This window comes from Dermacentor silvarum, chromosome 4 (assembly GCF_013339745.2).
Source record: "Dermacentor silvarum isolate Dsil-2018 chromosome 4, BIME_Dsil_1.4, whole genome shotgun sequence".
Lineage (NCBI taxonomy): Eukaryota > Metazoa > Arthropoda > Arachnida > Ixodida > Ixodidae > Dermacentor > Dermacentor silvarum.
In genome coordinates this window covers 5,930,197-5,948,931 of record NC_051157.2, presented here as the reverse complement: position 1 = coordinate 5,948,931, position 18,735 = coordinate 5,930,197, and the positions used below count along the sequence as shown (strand labels likewise).

General features: G+C 47.1%; 1 protein-coding gene across 2 annotated transcripts in view; it reads left to right on the top strand.

The window, feature by feature from the left end:
- Positions 1 to 18,735, top strand: part of LOC119449360 (sushi, von Willebrand factor type A, EGF and pentraxin domain-containing protein 1-like) — a 224,195-nt gene that overhangs the window by 139,603 nt on the left and 65,857 nt on the right. For both annotated transcript variants that reach the window (XM_037712534.2, XM_037712533.2), the window contains exons 21-25: positions 1,889 to 2,153; positions 8,466 to 8,673; positions 13,939 to 14,089; positions 14,197 to 14,253; positions 17,099 to 17,233. In XM_037712534.2, the coding sequence (XP_037568462.1) occupies positions 1,889 to 2,153; positions 8,466 to 8,673; positions 13,939 to 14,089; positions 14,197 to 14,253; positions 17,099 to 17,233 (816 nt within the window). The remainder of the gene's footprint in view (positions 1 to 1,888; positions 2,154 to 8,465; positions 8,674 to 13,938; positions 14,090 to 14,196; positions 14,254 to 17,098; positions 17,234 to 18,735) is intronic.

Sequence of the window (18,735 nt, the reverse complement as noted above, 5' to 3'; positions counted from 1 at the left end):
AAAGCGTCACCGTCGTTACTGCTGTGTCGTGGGCTGCCATGAACAAGAAGGCCTGAATCCCAACATCAGATTCTACCGTTTTCCTTCAAGGCCTCACGAAGTGGAGCGTCGGGCGCGCTGGATAACTGCAGTTCGTCGCGCTGGGTAAGCGAAATGGAAGACCGACATAGCAGCAGGCATGGCTGGTGATTCACGATTCGAGACCCGGTTACAGCGACAATTAACAATTCGACCGGTGCGAAGTGGTGAAGTGACCAGGTGTGTGCAGATGACCACAAATGGTCGGGCTGATTCGGTGACAATTCACTACCCCACTACGAGCAGCACAGGTTAGAGAGTTGAATGTGCTCATCCTTGACCTCAAGCCAGCACGTTGAGGCAGCACAGCAAGGTAGTATTGATTACAGCACATCGATGTTCGAGCGCTGTCATTAAAAGCTACATCAAACGAGCAGCGCACGAGCTCGCGCTGCAGCGCGATTCGCACGTATACGTACGTTACTGCGAGCTTATATGCATTGCATCGGTTATTTATCAATTGCTAGAGGGACAGATGGCCGCTACTACAGCGCAGGCATAATTACTTGTCTAGCGGCATGCAGTCAACAAAGATTGCAGGAGACCCGCTGTTTCGCGGCATGTCGAAAAACCGCTGCCATCGCGGCGCGTACCGTCGTGCGCTCGAGCAGTTCCGTACACATGTCTGCTTATCGCTGCTGTGAATTCATTTAGAGAAAGCATTTCTTCGCGTTTGTGCGCCTGAATCTAGCAGCGTGCAAACCTTACCTGAAGTTCAACTTCGCGCGTGCGTGACTCGCTTCACTTGCGATTGACACCGCGCTAAAACTTCTTCGCTTAATTATTTCTTGAACGGCGTACACGTATTCGGCGTTGCATAATTTCTTGCCTTTACGAAGCATGCCACCCATGGAAAAATCTTCGGCGCCCGATATTAGCTGCAAGCCGTGGTACACCACAACCGAAAGTGGCGGGTCCATATTGTAAACGTGCTTCCCGAAGCAGACGACCGAGCTTGGTACTACCCAGTTTCGGATTGAGGGCGCTTTTTAGCACCATTTTTGCAGCGCCCCCTGGGAACGCAAGAGCCCCATGCGGACAAACAGTATACAGTACAGGATGCTGAGCACGCCACTGCGTTAGCCATGTCTAAACATTTCGCATAGAGCCCAAATTGTGTAAATTACAAATACCCTGTAACGACGCCATATGTCGGTTGCTATGAGGAGCACGACTTCGATATATTCGGACCAATGATCACTGAGCTCCGCCGAGAATACGCTTAATTTATCCAGTGAGAGCATTTTGTGCTTTGAGTTACTGCCGGCGAGGAGTCGGATGTTTATACTGTCTTTTATAACGCGTCCTTCTCGGCCCTTCGAGAGAGAGGGCACAGCGCATGTCTTTATCCAAGCGTCGCTACTCGCCAGCGTCAATCACCAAGTTTTCGGCTCTTCTCTAAGTGCACGGCTTCCACATTTGAGGCCATTGACGTCGCGACTCGTGGTGTCTGAATGCGAGGTTCCCTTAAAAATAGGCGGCATCGTGGATGCCCCAAAGACAGCACGCCCACAAACACACACAAAACGATCTCGATTGCTCCAGGTACTACTAAGACTAAGTAATACTATAGGTTCGAAGGCCAAGCTCTATGCAGTGAACTACAGTTCACTGCATTCTCGTCCCTTCAAGGTGCCAAAGTATTCGATCTTATAAGACTGAATATATAAGCACCTTGAAGAGACGAGTGCTATCAACAATTTTCCTTTCGTGCCTTCTGCCTGCAATTGTAGAAATGTCGGACTCCTGTATTCGTTTACGATGTTCTGAGATCGACGCTGGTCCAATGCTTTTTTTTTTACCTGTCCAGTACGTTCGTCGCAGTTCTACCTGCACTTCCGGAACGCGTCCGTGCTGAACTTCGCCATGCTTCCGGTGCATCGTGCCCTGCGCGCCCTCACGCTGTCCTTCTACATGAAGACCTCGCAGGTCAAGGAGCGTGGCACCGTGGTCTCCTACGCGTTCGTCGACCCGCGCACCAAGAAGCTCCAAGACAACGCGCTCACCATCTCGGACCCCAACCAGCTACTGCTGTACATGTTCGGCGAGAGCTACGACACACAGACCGTGGCCAAGTGAGCAAGCGCTATCTGTCGAGAAAAAAAGGGCAGTTTGCAGAAAGTACACTTGCTTACAGCGAGGTTGAGTCGTACTTTGCGGATCTGGCTTTGTCAGTCGGCATTACGCTCGTACGTATACGTCTTGCCCATGCCCAGGAGTGCTGCCTCGTAGGTCGCTGTACGTGTTGAACGGACAGTTCAAACGTGGAACTTAAATTGTTGTTTCACTAGAATAAGTGAGAACGTAGCTCGTTTTTTTTTATTTCCCGCAAACAGTAATCGCAGGCAGCAACATAACAGAAATTTATTATTATTATTATTATTATTATTATTATTATTATTATTATTATTATTATTATTATTATTATTATTATTATTATTCAGCAAAAACATGGGCTCTAATAAATAATCTCCGAGGCAATAGTGTCGCGCCTACGAAGTTCCTCGAATCTTTTTCAGATATGGTGGTATAGATAAGTTCAATCAATTTTTCACACGTTTTTCTAATACTGCGCAGTCGCAGAGACACACTTGCTCACTCAAACAAACTGTCGAAGCATCTGCTTTTTTGCCTACGTTTACGAAAGAAGACTTGAGGAGAATAATTTTCAGTTTTCGAACTAGTAAACAACCAGGTATAGATGGGGTGGCTGTTGCCACACTAAGAAGAAATTTTGACACATTAGCAGACATACTGCTCTTTATGATTAATGGTTTTATAAACACCGCATCAATTCCAGAAACATTAAAAACCGCAATTGTTAAGCCGCTGTATAAAACTGGGAAAAAAAGATGATGTGAAAAATTATAGGCATCTCCATTTTGCCTATACTCTCCCAAATACTCGAAAAGTTTCTGTTTGATTGTATGACTTCCTTCTTAAAGAAATTTTCTGTACTAACACCAAGACAGTTGGGATTTATTGCTGAGCGAAGTACTATAACGCTGTTAGAAGAGTTTACCGATGATATATGGTCTGCTCTAGATAAGAACCTGTATAGTTGTGCTTTGTTTTTGGATTTGGCAAAAGCGTTTGAAATTGTTAACCATGACATTTTATTGGAAAAGTTGTTTCGTTTGGGTTTCAGGGAACCCCTTTTTTGGTCTTCTCTATAATTATCTGCATGACAGGTCCCAGGTGGTCATAGGTAGTAAAGAAATTGTCAGCAATAGGAGATTTATTACAGCTGGTGTTCCCGAAGGATCGGTGTTGTCACCGCTGTTATTCAATTTATTTATGAACGACTTTCCATCGATAATCAGAAAAGCGACGGTGTATCAATATGCAGATGATACGGTCCTACTCACACGCCACATACGTTATGAGAAAGCTATTAACACTCTACAGAATGCAGTTCATAAGGCCATGCAATGGCTTGAAGAAAATTGTGTATTTATAAATGCTAAGAAAAGCAAACTCATGTGCTTTCGAAGTCCATTAAAAACTCAAAACATAAACTTACCAATAGTTTTTCATGATGAACAATGCAATTCATGTACATGTACTGCTATAGAATATGTAGAGACATTCAAATACCTGGGTATAACGTTCCACAGCGGCATGTCATGGCAATATCATATGACATTTTTATGTGGTAAGCTAAGGAGTGTTGCATATCTACTCTTTAACATAAAGGGTTTAGTACCTGTACCAATCAAGAAAATGATAGTTCATGCACTAGCATACAGTGTGCTGAGGTATGGCATAACAATTTTCGCCTCTTGTTCACAGAGCTGGAAAAATCGGATTGATAAATTACAAAAACATACTAAAAAATGTGGCATATCGTACTGCACTAAATTCCAAGAATATATTTCATGAATTGGGATTTTGCACTTTCGAGGATTTGTTTATCAGGACGGTTATTATTCGCCATAATTGTAGTGATGAACTTAAAGAGGCATACGTTGCTCCTCGATTGTTGAGAGAAAAAAAAAACGTTTTCGAATACCCTATTCTGCTACTAAGTATGGAGAATCTAGAAGAATAGTATACACCCCAAAAATATTTAATGATTTGTCTGATGAATTCTTTTCTGCAACTTCAAAAAAAAAAAAAAACAGTTGAAGAAATTATTGTCGAGATGGTGAATTATTGTTCCCATTCGTTATTGCAATTATTTATGCTTTTGTATCTTTCTTTGCAATGTCATTGTCTGTTAACATGTAATTACTACTAACTATTTGTCTGAAAGATGTTAAAAAATGAGTTAATATGTAAATACGTAACCACATCGCTGTACCGTCACTGCCGGGCCTAGTCACACAAGTCCTCATGGACTTAGACAGGCCCGTTTCTTTGTATTGGTATTGGATGTGTATCAATAAATTATTATTATTATTATTATTATTATTATTATTATTATTATTATTATTATTATTTTATATTATTATTATTGTTGTTGTTGTTGTTGTTGTTGTTGTTGTTGTTGTTGTTGTTGTTGTTGTTGTTGTTGTTGTTGTTGTTGTTGTTGTTGATAGGTTATCACATCCCGTGCACAGCTGCGCAGTCGGCAATTAAAGAAGGCTGTATCGGGGATCTGCGCATCAGTTACGCCACGCACCCATTTCGTAGTACTCCTCTGAACCATTGGGGATAAAGCATTCTGATTTAATTCTTCCTAACAACAAGCTGATTTTGTCGTCCGGAGCCTAAATTCTCGTATTGTTTCTTTATTTGCGATAGCACATTTTATTTGTGTTTATTAATTTTTACTCTCTCTTAGCGTATAGCAGCTAAATTTGACCCAGGGTAATTAGCCTCAGTCTCAGCACCACTAAACAACTGCGCTGCGTGATACCTTCCGAAGATAAACTAAAGCTTGCGTTAAATGTTATGCATTTATCGCGGTGTCCTATAGGTGCCACACAGAACACATTAGGAAAAATTAAGGGGGATGCTTAGAACTTTCTAAGAATGTGAAGGCGAAAGCCTAGTTGTACCCATAGCGATGTGGAATGAAGCTCTGAGCACACGCGGCGACGTATACAAGGCGCGCGAGCGCGCTGCCGCCGTTTCCAGAACGTTGTACAGGCGCCGCAGCTGACAATTCCCTCCTCCACCCCAGCGCTGTCATTGCTCTTTCCGTCAACGCCCTCCCGCGTCACCGCTGACATAGTATCCCTCCTTCTCCCCAGCGCCGCTGGCGCCTTTTCTCTCAACGACCTCCAACGTTGAGCATGAGGGGCAGTACGCTGACATGATGAGCAGGGTCGGAGCCAGCTGTGGAAGAAGACAAACGCGCGAGCAGCGGTACGCTCGCGAGGCAAGCACGAGGCGCGAGCCGAGCTCACTCACTTTTGTTGCGATATCAATTATATGGACACTTCAACCGGATTTCTGCCGTCGTCGTCGCCGTCGCCGTGAGGTTCCCTGTAGATAAAATCTTCGCCGCGCGCCGTATGCCCGAGCGGAAGCGTGCGGGGACGCGCGCTATCACGGAGAGCGAACGCACTCAATCTCCCACGCGCAAGCAAGGAAGCGGGAAGCCTGCGCCGGAAGGAACGGGGGGGGGGGGGGGGGGGGGAGGGGGCGCACTTTTACTCTGCCAACAACCGCGCTCGTCGCTCGCTCGCACCGTCGCTGATCTCCACACGGCTCTGACCTTTATGCGCCGTGCATTCGCCGCTCAGTTTCCGTTGAAGCGATAGACCTCACGTACCTTCGCCCGCTGCAGCGTATGGGCTCGCTGCCAGCGTTTTGACAGTCGTTGTCTGCAGTCATTCTGTGTGATCTATTCATGTTTGTTTGTGCGCGCTCACACCACGCTTGTTCATTCAGTTAGTAATAGTCGGGCCACATTTTCCAACGCACGCTACACATGCAATGCTGCCCGGATCGGCAGTGCAGAGCTACAGGTGTGTCCCATCGCACGCGCTGCCCACAGGAAGCGCTTCTCATCAACACCGCCGTTTCACACGCGCCTTCTCGTGGTTATCGAGTCTCTCTTCATGTCGGTCTACTTACGCCGCAGCACACCTGCTTACTTAATCAGCTCATGTTTACTACAATTCATATTGCTACCAAAGCCGCTCACCTTACTTCATATGACATTGCTGTGTTCCTATCGCATTCATTGCTTCGCCCTTAGGGCGAAACTGTGACATCTTTTATTGCGATAGCAATTATATGGACACTTGAACCGGATTTCTGCCGTCGGCGTCGCCGTCGTCGTCGCCGTCGCCGTGAGGTTCCGTATAGATAAAATCTTCGCCGCGCGCCCCAGAGGCAGCGTGTGGGGACGCGCGCTATCACGGAGAGCGAACGCACTCAAATCTCCCACGCGCAAGCAAGGAAGCGGAAAGCCAGCGCCGGAGGGAGCAGGGGGGGGGCACTTCTCTGCCAACAACCGCGCTCGTCGCTCGTCCGCACAGACTCTTATCTCTCCCACGCGCAAGCAAGGAAGCGGGAAGCCAGCGCCGGAAAAAGCGGGGGGGGGGGGGGGGGGGGGGGCACTTCTACGCTGCCAACAACCGCGCTCGTCGTTCGTTCGACCGCACCGTCTCTTATCTCCACACGGCTCTGACCTTTATGCGCATTCGCGGCTCAGTTTCCGTTGAAGCGATAGACCGCACGTACCTTCGCCCGCTTCTGCGGCGTATATATCCGCTCGCTGCCAACGTTTTGACGGTCGTTGTCTGCAGTCATTCAGTGTGATCGATTCATGTTTGTTTGTGCGCCCTCACACCACGATTGTTCAATCAGTTAGTAATAGTCGGGCCACATTTTCCAACGCACGCTACACATGCAATGCTGCCCGGGTCGGCAGTGCAGCGCTACAGGTGTGTCCCTTCGCACGCGCTGCCCACGGGAAGCGCTTCTCATCAACACCACCGTTTCACACGCGCATTCTCGTGGTCATCGAGTCTCTCTTCATGTCGGTCTACTTGCGCCGCAGCACACCTGCTTACTTAATCAGCTCATGTTTACTACAATTCATATTGCTACCAAAGCCGCTCACCTTACTTCGTATGACATGGCTGTGTTGCTATCGCATTCATCGCTTCGCCCTTAGGGCGAAACTGTGACATTTTCTGTACCTCAGGGCGCGCCGGACGTTGGCGTAAAAATAAAAGTTTTTTTCCCTCTCTCTCTCTCTCTCTCTCAGCGACCTTGAAACATAGATTAAGGCTTTCGCCTTAAAAGACACGTTCTGCTTGGTGCCTAAGACACCGCGATGAATCTCTACCGCCCAAGTTATTCCTCATTCTATTACATCTGACGCCTCCCTTCAACGTCGTTCTTCATCCACTTCTGCGCGGCGCCTTTTAAGGTACGTTCAGACTACGTACGTAATGTGCAGATATTTCGCGAGAAACGGAAGCGCAAACACAAAAAGCGCAACTAAATTATTCAGACTACAATCGTATGAAGCGTTAAGAGCGCAACAGTCATCACGCACGCGAGCGTAATTGTTGGAAGGCACTTTTACGTTTCATACAGATACGACAGTTACGGCGTGGCCAATAAGCGCCGCAGTTTCGGTTTTAAATTTCCAGTGACGCGACTACCTGCATCCCCAGTTAGAGCAATGGCTCAACGGACATGGCTGCGTGTGTGCGTAGTAGCTTGTGAGCGTGGTTCGAGTTGTGTGCGTAGTTGTGTGCGTAGTCTGTTTACAGATGCCATGCTGAAATCCACTGAGACGCAACTGGCCAGCTCACGTTTTGATAGGCTGGTATTAAGGTGCGTAACGTATGCAACTGACAATGTGAACGGCCAGCATTGTTAACGATCTTAACGCTTGTAACGCGTGATACGGTCTTTATGACAGATGCGCGCTTTGCTAACGTTACGACCGCAGTCTGAACATACCTTTAGACGCCTGGTGATATCGCAACAATTCGACGAAAAAAAGCCTTCCATGAGGCTCACGTAAGCCTAAACTGACGTGTAAGCCTTTACCTTAGTGGGTGACCTCTCAAAAGTAACGGCACATTCGACTCGTGGTTTATGAGCGCTGTTGGAACGCTCTGATGATCGTATATTAAGGTAATGACTCTGTGTAACATAGGCAGAACTTTTGTGTCCGGCTTTGTTAACACTATAGGGCATGCCAACTTCGTTAACAAGCCTTTGAAGCTCCGCAGCAGTGATCGGAAACGAACAGTTGCGTGTGCCATAAAGATGAACTAGTTCACGCGACATAGCACCACCCAGTAAGTAGCACCAGGCATTAGGGGGTGCGTACAGCGGTACTCCGTTGGGCTGCCGTGTCGCCCTATGCACGAGGGTTCCGCTTACGTAATGTTAAATGTTGTTCTCTACAAGCAGTAGTAGAACCAAATGGTTTGGGGCACTTATCGCTTGTGTTGCGCTCTCTGCAGCGATGGCCAGTGGCATCACTGCGCGGTCACGTGGGACGGTGCGGACGGCCACTGGGTCTTCTACTGGGACCAGCGGGTGACTGGTGCACAGGACACCAGTGCGGCCGGCGAGTATCTCTTCGCCGGTGTGCTGGTTCTGGGTCAGGACCAAGATGACCTTGGCAGTGACTTCAACGGCATCGAGGCCTACTCAGGACACGTGGCAGAGGTGCGCGCGTCGTCTGCACTAGAAATTAAAGGGATTGTCAGTAAGCAAATGGCGTCACTGCCACGCCCTGTTATTTTTCCCTCTCGCTTATCCTGTCTTTCATGCGTTGTCTCCTTCTCCGCCGAGAACAGTAAAGGAAAGGGTGCAGTTGAGGAGCAGAGGTACCACGTCATCCACGGGTACAAGAGGCCACTGTCGGGTGCGATGGCAAACAGGCACCACTGCCCCGCATTTCCGCATGCAAATATTAAGTGGACTGGAAGACTGCTTATAGACCACTCAATGCGGCCGCACCTATTGTCACACGTTGCGCGTTGTGAACATAATTTAACGCCCTTGGGAAATATCTACGGCTTCTCTGTTGATTGGCCGCATATTGGCCGTCGTGCAACCATGAGGTTCCCTAAATATCCGCCATAGTAAACGCGCAAGTGACTGACGAACAAGGGGATGGTGATTCGGCTTAGTTGGTCAATGTCCGTATTGAATATTTCTTTAATCGCAGCGACGTTAACCGGGCGGCAGAATACGGGAATACCGGACAAGCGCAATCTCAAACAAGGCCCCGAAGAAGACAGTATACACAAAACAAGGACAGCGCTTCGGTAGCCTTGTGCGTAAACAGACGCCGCTCGCGCTGGTCCAAATGACGCAAAGTTTCAGCTCTCTGCAGCGCGAAAGACCGGACATTTGCAGGGAAATCTGCCACACGTCAAAAATGGTAGTGCTTAAGTAGACAAAGCTACATATGAAATTGAGAACACAATTGCTAAGCCTGTGTGCGCTCTTCCTTGTTGCATGCTCAAGTACTTTGACAGATTCCAGACGGCAGAAACTTTTGCAAGTCCACCACAAATCTTTAGGTCAGGTCAAAGAATCACTTATCAACTTTGTGGATATTTTTAGGGAATGTCCCCACAGATTAGGTCTGTCCGAACGGCAACCGCTGCGGCGGTTGAGTGGATGGTGCTCCTGTGATTCAGGTTCCTTGTATACCCAATGAGTCATGTAATCGGTATACTTGTAATGGGACCAAACAGCGCAGAAAAGTCACGGCCACAAACTCCGGCCCAAACTGAAACGCTCCTCCTGTAGCCTCGTTATTTCTGCAGCCAGCATGGCTTATGGTGCTGCTTATTTTTATTATTATTGGGCCTTATAAGGTGAAAGTATTCGAACCCATTTTTATTCCAATCTCCTGACCTCGAATTTAAGTAACCGGCGACGCAAGCATCAGGCGATGACACGCAGTGGTGTTTGAACCAACCAATTAGACGATCTCCTCGTTTATAGGAGGTCACTTTTGTTTGGTTGGAAATCAACATTCCCTATCTTGAGCGGCCGTGTTTACTTCGTGGCTTCGGCATTGCGCTGCAAATCACGAGGTCGCGTGATCAAATCCCGGCCGCATTTCGATGCGTCCGAAATGCAAACACGTCCGTGCATTGGGTGCCCGTTATTAAAGTACCCCTGGTGGTCGAAATTAATCCGTAGTCCTCTACTACGGCGTGCCCCATAATCACGGCCCGGAATGCCCCAAAAATAAATTAATTTTAATTTACCTTCTTATTTAATTGGTTGACAGAGGCGAGCAGCACGCAGCACGTTTATTGTACGCGAATAAAAATATTGTCCCCGGCAACGCCGACTAGAAAGCGTCCGAATGGTCGGTAAGCAGCAGTAGCATAGCCGAAAATTTTGTTCGGGGGAGGGGGGGGAGGAGGCTCACGTTGCTGCACGGCCTTCTCCGTATGGAATTTGTGGAGGCATCATATACACGAATAATAACTGCATTGTCATTGCCAATGCCATTGTATATTAGATGGTGCACACAAATTAATAAACGCTACGCACTGTCAACTAAAATATGTATTTTTTCATTACATAATATATTCGTATTTCCCAAAAACTGCGGCAGAAATAACTGATATCAATGCTACCGCGTTTTTTTTTTTGTCTATATATTCAGTAAAGAAAATGTCACACGAACTTTACGACTATATCAGTTCGAAACCAGCAAAGCAGTGCATGCGGCTGATATAAAAAACGTAAAGGCCATGAAAACAACACGTTGAGGACAAATATTTTGATGAAACTTTGTCATTCAATAACCTTGTTTACATTTTTGTACATATGCAACGGTCAGGGGAAGAACCTCAATGACGCTGTCTTTCGTTGCAATAGATTGCGCAGGAGCAGCTGTTACCGGTCGTGTATTGTAATTACACCGAGATTATAGTCGCAAGAGTCAGTACATATAAAAAGCCGGAGTTCTGCGAAATATACATTAGAAATGCGAAAATGGAATGGAATATACAAATGAGAAGATCCAACTTGATGAAGGGCAAAAAAGTGTCGCTGCAGAAACAAAGTTCACTGCTTGTATACACAAAACCTCGCAACAAGATATTTAAATATACGTCTAAGTCTCCAGTAAATATACGTATTTAAGCAAACGTCACTGTATATAATGCGTCAACTAAGACAAATAAACATGTTGCGCCGTCACAGATAGTAAACTTTGCGCATAGAAAGACAGACGATCGAGGCAAGATGATCGCAGAAATCGTGATATGTACTCGGGCCATGCGGCGGTCGCGACAGATCCGTATGGGTAGAATAATAGAGGAATAATGCAGAAATCAGTACAAAAATGTATAATTTAACTGCCTGCAGAGCGGCAACAAATATTCTGCACCCAATATTAAACAAGAGTATTCCTTCGGTTCAAAAAAGAAGTAAAAGCAGGCACTTAAAAAGGAAAGGCCAAACAAAAGCCACAGATGATGTGGCAAGTTGAACTACCGAATATCCGAGTGGGTTTGTTGGGAAACGCTGGGTGGGCCGGGCTTTAATGAGCAAGGTCAGTGAAAATTGGTTATTGATGACCTCGTAATTATCGTATTCGCATGATAATTTTGATCATGATGCTAACTGCTAGAATAAATGGCTAAAATTTCTGCGGTTTTAAAAGCTAACGAACAGTCATACGTTTTCATAATTACGAGCTTATGACCTGAAGGAACAGAGCTTTCTACTTGCATTGATTTTTGCTGCTTCGCTATATAAAGGACGAATTTCTCTCGGCGAGGAAGTTGAGCGGAGCGGTCAATGACTTCGGACACGTTGATGCCGACGTCTCTGTGGGTGTATAGAAGTGCCAGCCTAACCATGCGTTCCACAGACATTGTAGAGCGCAAGTAGTTTTTTTTAGTAAACTCTTGTTAAAAAATATTCTCTCTGCGCTGGCACTGGTCACTGGAAAGGTGACTAGAAACTGCAGCAGTATTTACACATTTACATAGAACCTGCTGTCGCAATGAGAGATGGGCATCTATTCCGGTGCTAAGACCTAAAACACTCCCTTGATGTCGTTGGCATACTTGTTTAGGTACCTTGCAGAAACAGTAGGCTGTTCGATTCCAGCGATGTCCGTCGTTTCGTCAGGAAGTATCGAGAAGCAGCCTGCTTTTGAATCTAGGCTTTCTTTGATAATGTCACCACAAATTTCTATAATTTGGTTTTGTGCGTCTGGGCTTAAATACGAGGCATTACTGGGGCAACTTTCCAAATGGTTCTTCAGATATGTATCTCCACAATCAGCTCGCATGCGAAGAAGCACTCTGAAAATGCCTGTATTTTCAGCAGGAGCATTGCTTAAATCCATAGGGCCCCTGTCCCTGTGGCCACGGAGAGCCAGACCTTGTCGCCCGTAAAAAAAAAAAAAAAAAAAAAAAAAAAAAATCAATAATAGGCCGTTTACTTTCTTCTGTTTTCTCATATTTTACTTTGCCTTCTGCACGCTTCCTGAAAATGTTTGGAGAAAATTATCAACTGCTAGCTGACAGTCACGGTGATATTTAGTATTTTAGTGTGTGTGGGAGATTGCGAGCGCGCGCTTCCATTTATGGAACGGCTTGGACACGAGCGTTCCAGTGCGCGCATGTTGGCCCAAGTTTATAAGAACATTAACCCCATAAAGTTCTAGAATTGAAAATCTTTTAAAGCATGCCTTTCGAAATGTCAGCGCACCTTTCGCGTCAAAAATTTATGATAACTTTATGCCCATAAAGTTTCGTAATTGAAATCCATGCGCTCTGTATATTCCGCGGCCGCTGCGAGATGCCGCAACGCGCCCGCTCGCTATCGAAAAGCCGTTGAAAGTTTGTGCTCTGATGGGGCTCCTTGCGTTACGTGACTCCACGTGCAAGGGCGTTGTCACGAAATCCAGCCCGAGTTCGCAATGTTCGTGCCGAAATGTCTTTTCGAGCGTGAAAAAGGCATTGTAGACAAAATCCAGTATGATTGCCGTCGTCGGTGGTAGTTTTGGTCGGTGGTGCATGCCCGCACGAACAAATTTCGGGGGAGGGGCTGAAGCCCCATCATGCCTCCCCCCCCCCCCCTGGATACGCGCCTGCTGGTGTCGTACCAAGTGCCAGGAGCAGGAGAGGTCCAAAGAGATGAGAAAAGCGTTTTATATGCAAATGTGCATGATGTGCTGAAGCCCCATCAGTACCCCCTGGCCACGCCCCTGATTATGGCGTCTCTGTTGACACGACGTTTATTCGGCTCGAGTACTCGGCAGCGAACCGGCAAAGGCACACACCCGCTGATGATGATCACACATAACTGAAGATGAGGATCGAGCAACGTAGGATGATGATGATAATATACAGATGAGGAAGACGTGCGTAATAAACGCCTACAATATATATATATATATATATATATATATATATATACACGTCAATGCTGCCCATTCAGTGACGCTATTGCACTCCAATGAATTTCTACAGGTAGCCGAAGGGGCAATGCCTAAAATTTCTGGACATGCATGTTTAACTTTTCGACACAATAGTTACTGCTAGTTGCTATTATGCGGACGACTGTGCAGTCACTATGACAATAAATAAAAACTGCTCAGACGACCACGACGCAATAAGAGTCAACAGCTCGCTGAATTGTTGCAACAGTCGACGAAGGACATACAATGCATACTGCGGGCACTATACCGATATCTTTCGGGCTGCCGCCATCAACCCCAGCTCCTCACCCATATCTCATACACAAATAATTAAGTGTATATAGTGCATTATTTTAATACAACGTCACCAACAACTTGTTGAACATGCGATAAATTTACTTCTTTTTTTGACGCCAAACGAATTCCGATATCGAGAAAGACTTTTTTTTTCTCGGGTTAAATGTGGCATGCTGCATTGGTTCGACTGAACCGATTCTGTTGGTGCGTATTTATTCTCGCAGCTCAATTTGTGGGATTACGCCATGTCTCCTGACGAGGTGAAGGAACTCTCCCTAACATGCGGTCTAGCGGGCAACGTCGTCGCCTGGCCCGAACTTCGCCAAGTCGCCAGCAGTGGCCTCGTCATTGATGACCACGCAGAGCCGTGCAAAAGTCAGTGCTTCAGAATGTGCCTTTGTTTTGTGCTACAACTGTAACTTGACATTGCTTCTCTACTTTCCCAGTGCGCATGAAACTTATTTCTTTCGCAATCTATCCAGCTACCTCTAGCAGCGTGGATGTTTCGTGCCACAGTGCCTCAAGCTCCTTCGAAAGCCGTAAGTTTATCACTGATACACAGTAGTTTCAGTAGGTGCTGAAGAAAAATAATTTGATCTAATTCAATAGACTAAACATCCCAAAGCGCGAAACCACCAAAACCAGATATTTCGAATGTGCCGCCTAGGGGGTAGGAAACTCGGCTCGGCTGTAGAAGGTGCATGGTTCAATCTCCACCGCCGGACATCCACCGGTTTATAGCGCGGGTACAGGCTGCGCCCCGGCCAGGCATCCGGCTTTCCAGGGGTACGTTGCTTGGGAGCAAAGACCGCTATGTTTGCTGTGCAAGAACCAAGACAAACAAATCCACAAATACCTCTCAAAAGTATGCCTGCCGGTCCCATGCCGGAAATTTCCCCACCAGGTAGGAGTCGTTCCGAGGCGATGATGCCCCCATGATCCGACCGAGCACTATGTCAGGGAGCTCGCTTGTACTTATTTCGCCGGAAGGTGCTCGGCAACAGCTATCGGCCGCCTCCCACAGCCACGGCGGATGCTGGGCATACACGAAGGACGTCTGTGGTAGGACAAGGGGTGGCCGGAGGCTTCGAAATCTCTCTAGGGGTGTGAACCCTCACAAATTGCCGAGCACCAGGCCGGGAACATCTCAACCCATCGGAAAAACGGGTGGGTTCCCCGTGGTACCGGGAATCGGCCCTAGTACCTTCCGCGAACGAGGCGAATGCTCTACCGCTACCACCGCTGCGGTTAGGTTGGGTGCAAACGTCACTTGAATATAAATGCGTGACAGATTACAGGACATCTTGCTAACTTAGGCTGATTAACTGCGGCTCACTACTCAAGCGCAAACAATAATTTTAATATAGTGAAAAACCTTCAAAAATTCCACTTGAAAACTTTTCTGCGTTTCTCCATCGAAGCCAGTCAGCATCGTAATACATGGGTGTGTTTTTGATGCGAAAGCAGCCCATTGAGCGAAAAAGCCGGTGTCTGTAGCAGCGAAACGGCACCTAAACTCGCACTGCCATTGGCTGCGACGCCACGTCACGAGCTCGAGGGAGCAGAGCAGCCGAAAGGGTACGCCAGGTGAGGGCATCGCCGCGACCTAACGTCACCTCCACTCGGTGCTCCCTAAAGCGTTGCAGAAAATAGCGCCTCTTCACAACCACTCTCTCGTTGGGATGAGTGGACGAGAAGAAGCGGGGGCAATTGCTCCGCACTGATGCTCGCTCACTTCACGTCTTTCAACTGAGTCGGCAGCGAACTCCAAACTGCAGCTCTAATTTGAGCATGTGCGTGTGAGCCACCCGCCGCAGTTGTTCAGTGGCTATAACAGTTTGCTGCAGAAATCCAGAGTTCGATTCGCGACCACGGCGACCGCTTTCCCGTTGGGCAGAATGCAAAACCGCGTGTGTACATAAACACCAAATGGGCGAAATAAGTCACATCTCTCAGAGCCCTTCTGGAACTACGAACCTGTCGGTAACGGTGTACGTGCTTTCTTTCTCGGTCACTTATGTCCAGTGGTGGCAAGGAAGAAACCATGGATATGGAGCTTTGGCTAAATTAACGCCATCCCGCTTTAATGTGCTGATTACAGCTACACACGGCCACTTTGCTCAGGACACTGCAAGTGTTTGGCGGCATGCTTGACGCACACCTTTCCGTCAATATTGGCGAAAGAATAGCTTTTCCCTCCTCGTAACGCCTGCAGCCAATGATTCATTTGTTTATGATCGTTGAGTCCCTTTTTCAACAATATTTATTAAGAACGAAACATGTCTCACTGTATAGAAGGAGTGATATTTAAATATTCTATAGTTATGAGGATTCACTAAATAATGCACAAAGCATCGATCGCGCATTACGTTGATATATCGTTCAATGAAATCTCCAATGACTCAGAATAAAGATAAACGACTCTTACACGTCTATCGACAGTCCATCATAATCCGTGACTGAAGGTGTTGCATCCCATAATTTCATTTGATTCCTTATGAATGTGACCTTTGTGTATTTGCGGCATGTATCCTAGGCATTGTTCTCACTAAGCAATTGGGAGTAGAACGCCAGGCCGTCAGCCGGCAGCTGACCATAAAGGTCTTCCTGTCACTTACAGTGTTTTAGATGCGAAGCAGCTTATGGCGGGGGCTTTGTCCGTCCCTCCTGCGTCCCGCGGCGTCCCACACCCCCACAGCGCATGCGCGTCCCCTCCGCTCTCTCTCCTCTCCTACGCCCCCACCCCCCTTTCTCTCCTCTAGGAATCGGGAGCGGCGCGCACGACAGGTGGTGCGACAGCTGCATACTCCGCTGGGGCGCCACGGTAGTTCCGCGGTATGAAAATGACGGAGCGCGCGCGCCTCATTCTCTCTCCTGTGCAGCGCCGCGATGAGCGCTCGGGCCGCTGCCACGAAATCATCTCCCGCTCAAGCTAACCATCTCCCCTCTGCTTCGCATCCACACATGGTTCCCTTTAGCGGGAGATAGAGTAATTTTTTCCCTTGTTTTATGAATTTAATTTACATTTGTAAACCATGCACTACTGCGTTCTTTTTAAGCATATCATTTTTCTAGCATTGTATTTTAGTTATGGTATCATTACTTGGTTTTTTACCTACCATACCGAATCTTAGTCTCCACTATAGCACACCCTCCAAATTTAACGCAACGATAAGGCGTTACAATCACTAAATGAATAAGAGAAGTAACGCATCTCTCAGCCGAAATTAACGTTTGCATTTTGCGCCTACTTCGAATCTTAAAAAAAAAAAACATTGCAGATTACAAAAGCTTTGTGGACCGCATAAAGCAGGGTTTCATTCGCGTATATATTTTGGTCATCTTTGGTGCACATTCTTCCTACTGCAAGGGCTTCATGTGCAGGTACACGCTGTTCCCGAAGGGTGCCACCGTGCAACACGTCCCCATGCCAGAACGATCAGCCGTGTATCGAGAATGAGGATGGTTCTTCGGAGTGTCGGTGCAACGAGTCGTACGAAGGCAGATATTGCCAGTATGGTAAGTTTGCTGTTTACCCAAACGTTACTATGTTAGGTTACTAACTTCATTTTAATCATCACCAGCCTATATTTAGGTCCACTGCAGGACGAAGGCCTCTCCCTGTGATTTCCAATTAACCCTGTCTTGCGCTAGCTGATTCCAACTTGCGCCTGCAAATTTCCTAACTTCATCACCCCACCTAGTTTTCTGCCGTCCTCTACTGCTTTTCCTTTCTCTTGGTATCTATTCTGTAACTCTAATGGTCCACCGGTTATCCATCCTGTAACGTTCCGTACATTAGGGGCGTGGGCGAAGCATCGACCAGGCCGACATGGTGAAGAGCGAAAAACTGCTTGCGCCCTTTATTGCGCTTGCTTACAAATACACGCCAAGAGCAAAGAGAGAAAAGTAAAAGAGAAAGGGCACAGCTGGTGCCGAGTAGAAATAATGACGTGGGTTGCGCTGGTAAGCGTGCTATCAGATCACGATACATCCCTCTCCTTTTGAAATTACACATATTAGAGCAGCAGCTATGTAATGCACGTCCTCACAGTATTAAAAAGTAAAGAGTTCAAGACAACTGTTGGAAATTCGACTCGTACTGCAGACGTTGAGGTGGTCTGAACGGGCGGCGAGATCTTCGTAATAATGTAGTGGGGTCTGTCGCCATTACAGGCGGTGCGTTCATCTGGTCAGGAGTGGCGTGTGTACTTTGCTGGCGTTCGTCAGTACCGTGGTCATCTTCCAGTGCGTCCTGGATGAAAGCTTCACCTGTGGGGAGCAGATGTTGCCTGTTGCGACGGAGTGCTTTTTTGTCCTCTGACAACACCATACGATCCTGGATACACCTGCTTAACCACTTTCGCTTTCCGTGACCAAAACTTTTTCTTCAGCCTAACAGTCGGTCCTATTTCCAGTGGTGGTAGAACCAGTCTTGAATATTCATTTTGAACATGTTTCCACACTTGCGTTCTCTGCTGGTTGCTGAAATCGGGAAGAGTCGATCTTAATTGCCTTCCTTGGTGTAGTTCTCCAGGTGATCGTCCATCTTCTAAGGGGGTTGACCTGTAGCTAAGTAGCCCCAGCCAGAAATCTTCTCTTGCTTCTTTCGTTTTCTTCAAAATTCTTTTAGCTACCTGCACGCGTTTCTCTGCGAGCCCGTTGGACCTCGGGAACTTCGGGATTGAGGTGACATGTCTGAAATCATACCTGCTTGCAAACCGGCAGAAGTCTCGGCTTCTGAACTGAGGTCCGTTGTCTGTGCACACCGCATACGGAACACCATATCTCACAAATATGGCCCCCAGCTTGTCGATGACGGTTGTCACCGATGTGTCACGCAGCTCCTACACTTCTGGAAAGTTAGAAAGAGCGTCATACACTGAAAGATACGACTTTCCACCGTATTTGAATAGGTCGACACCAACCCTATACCATGGGTAATGCGGTGTAGGTCTAATGATGAGTGGTTTGGTGGGTTGATTATATGCATAGCGTTTGCACACAGCACACCTCTGGAT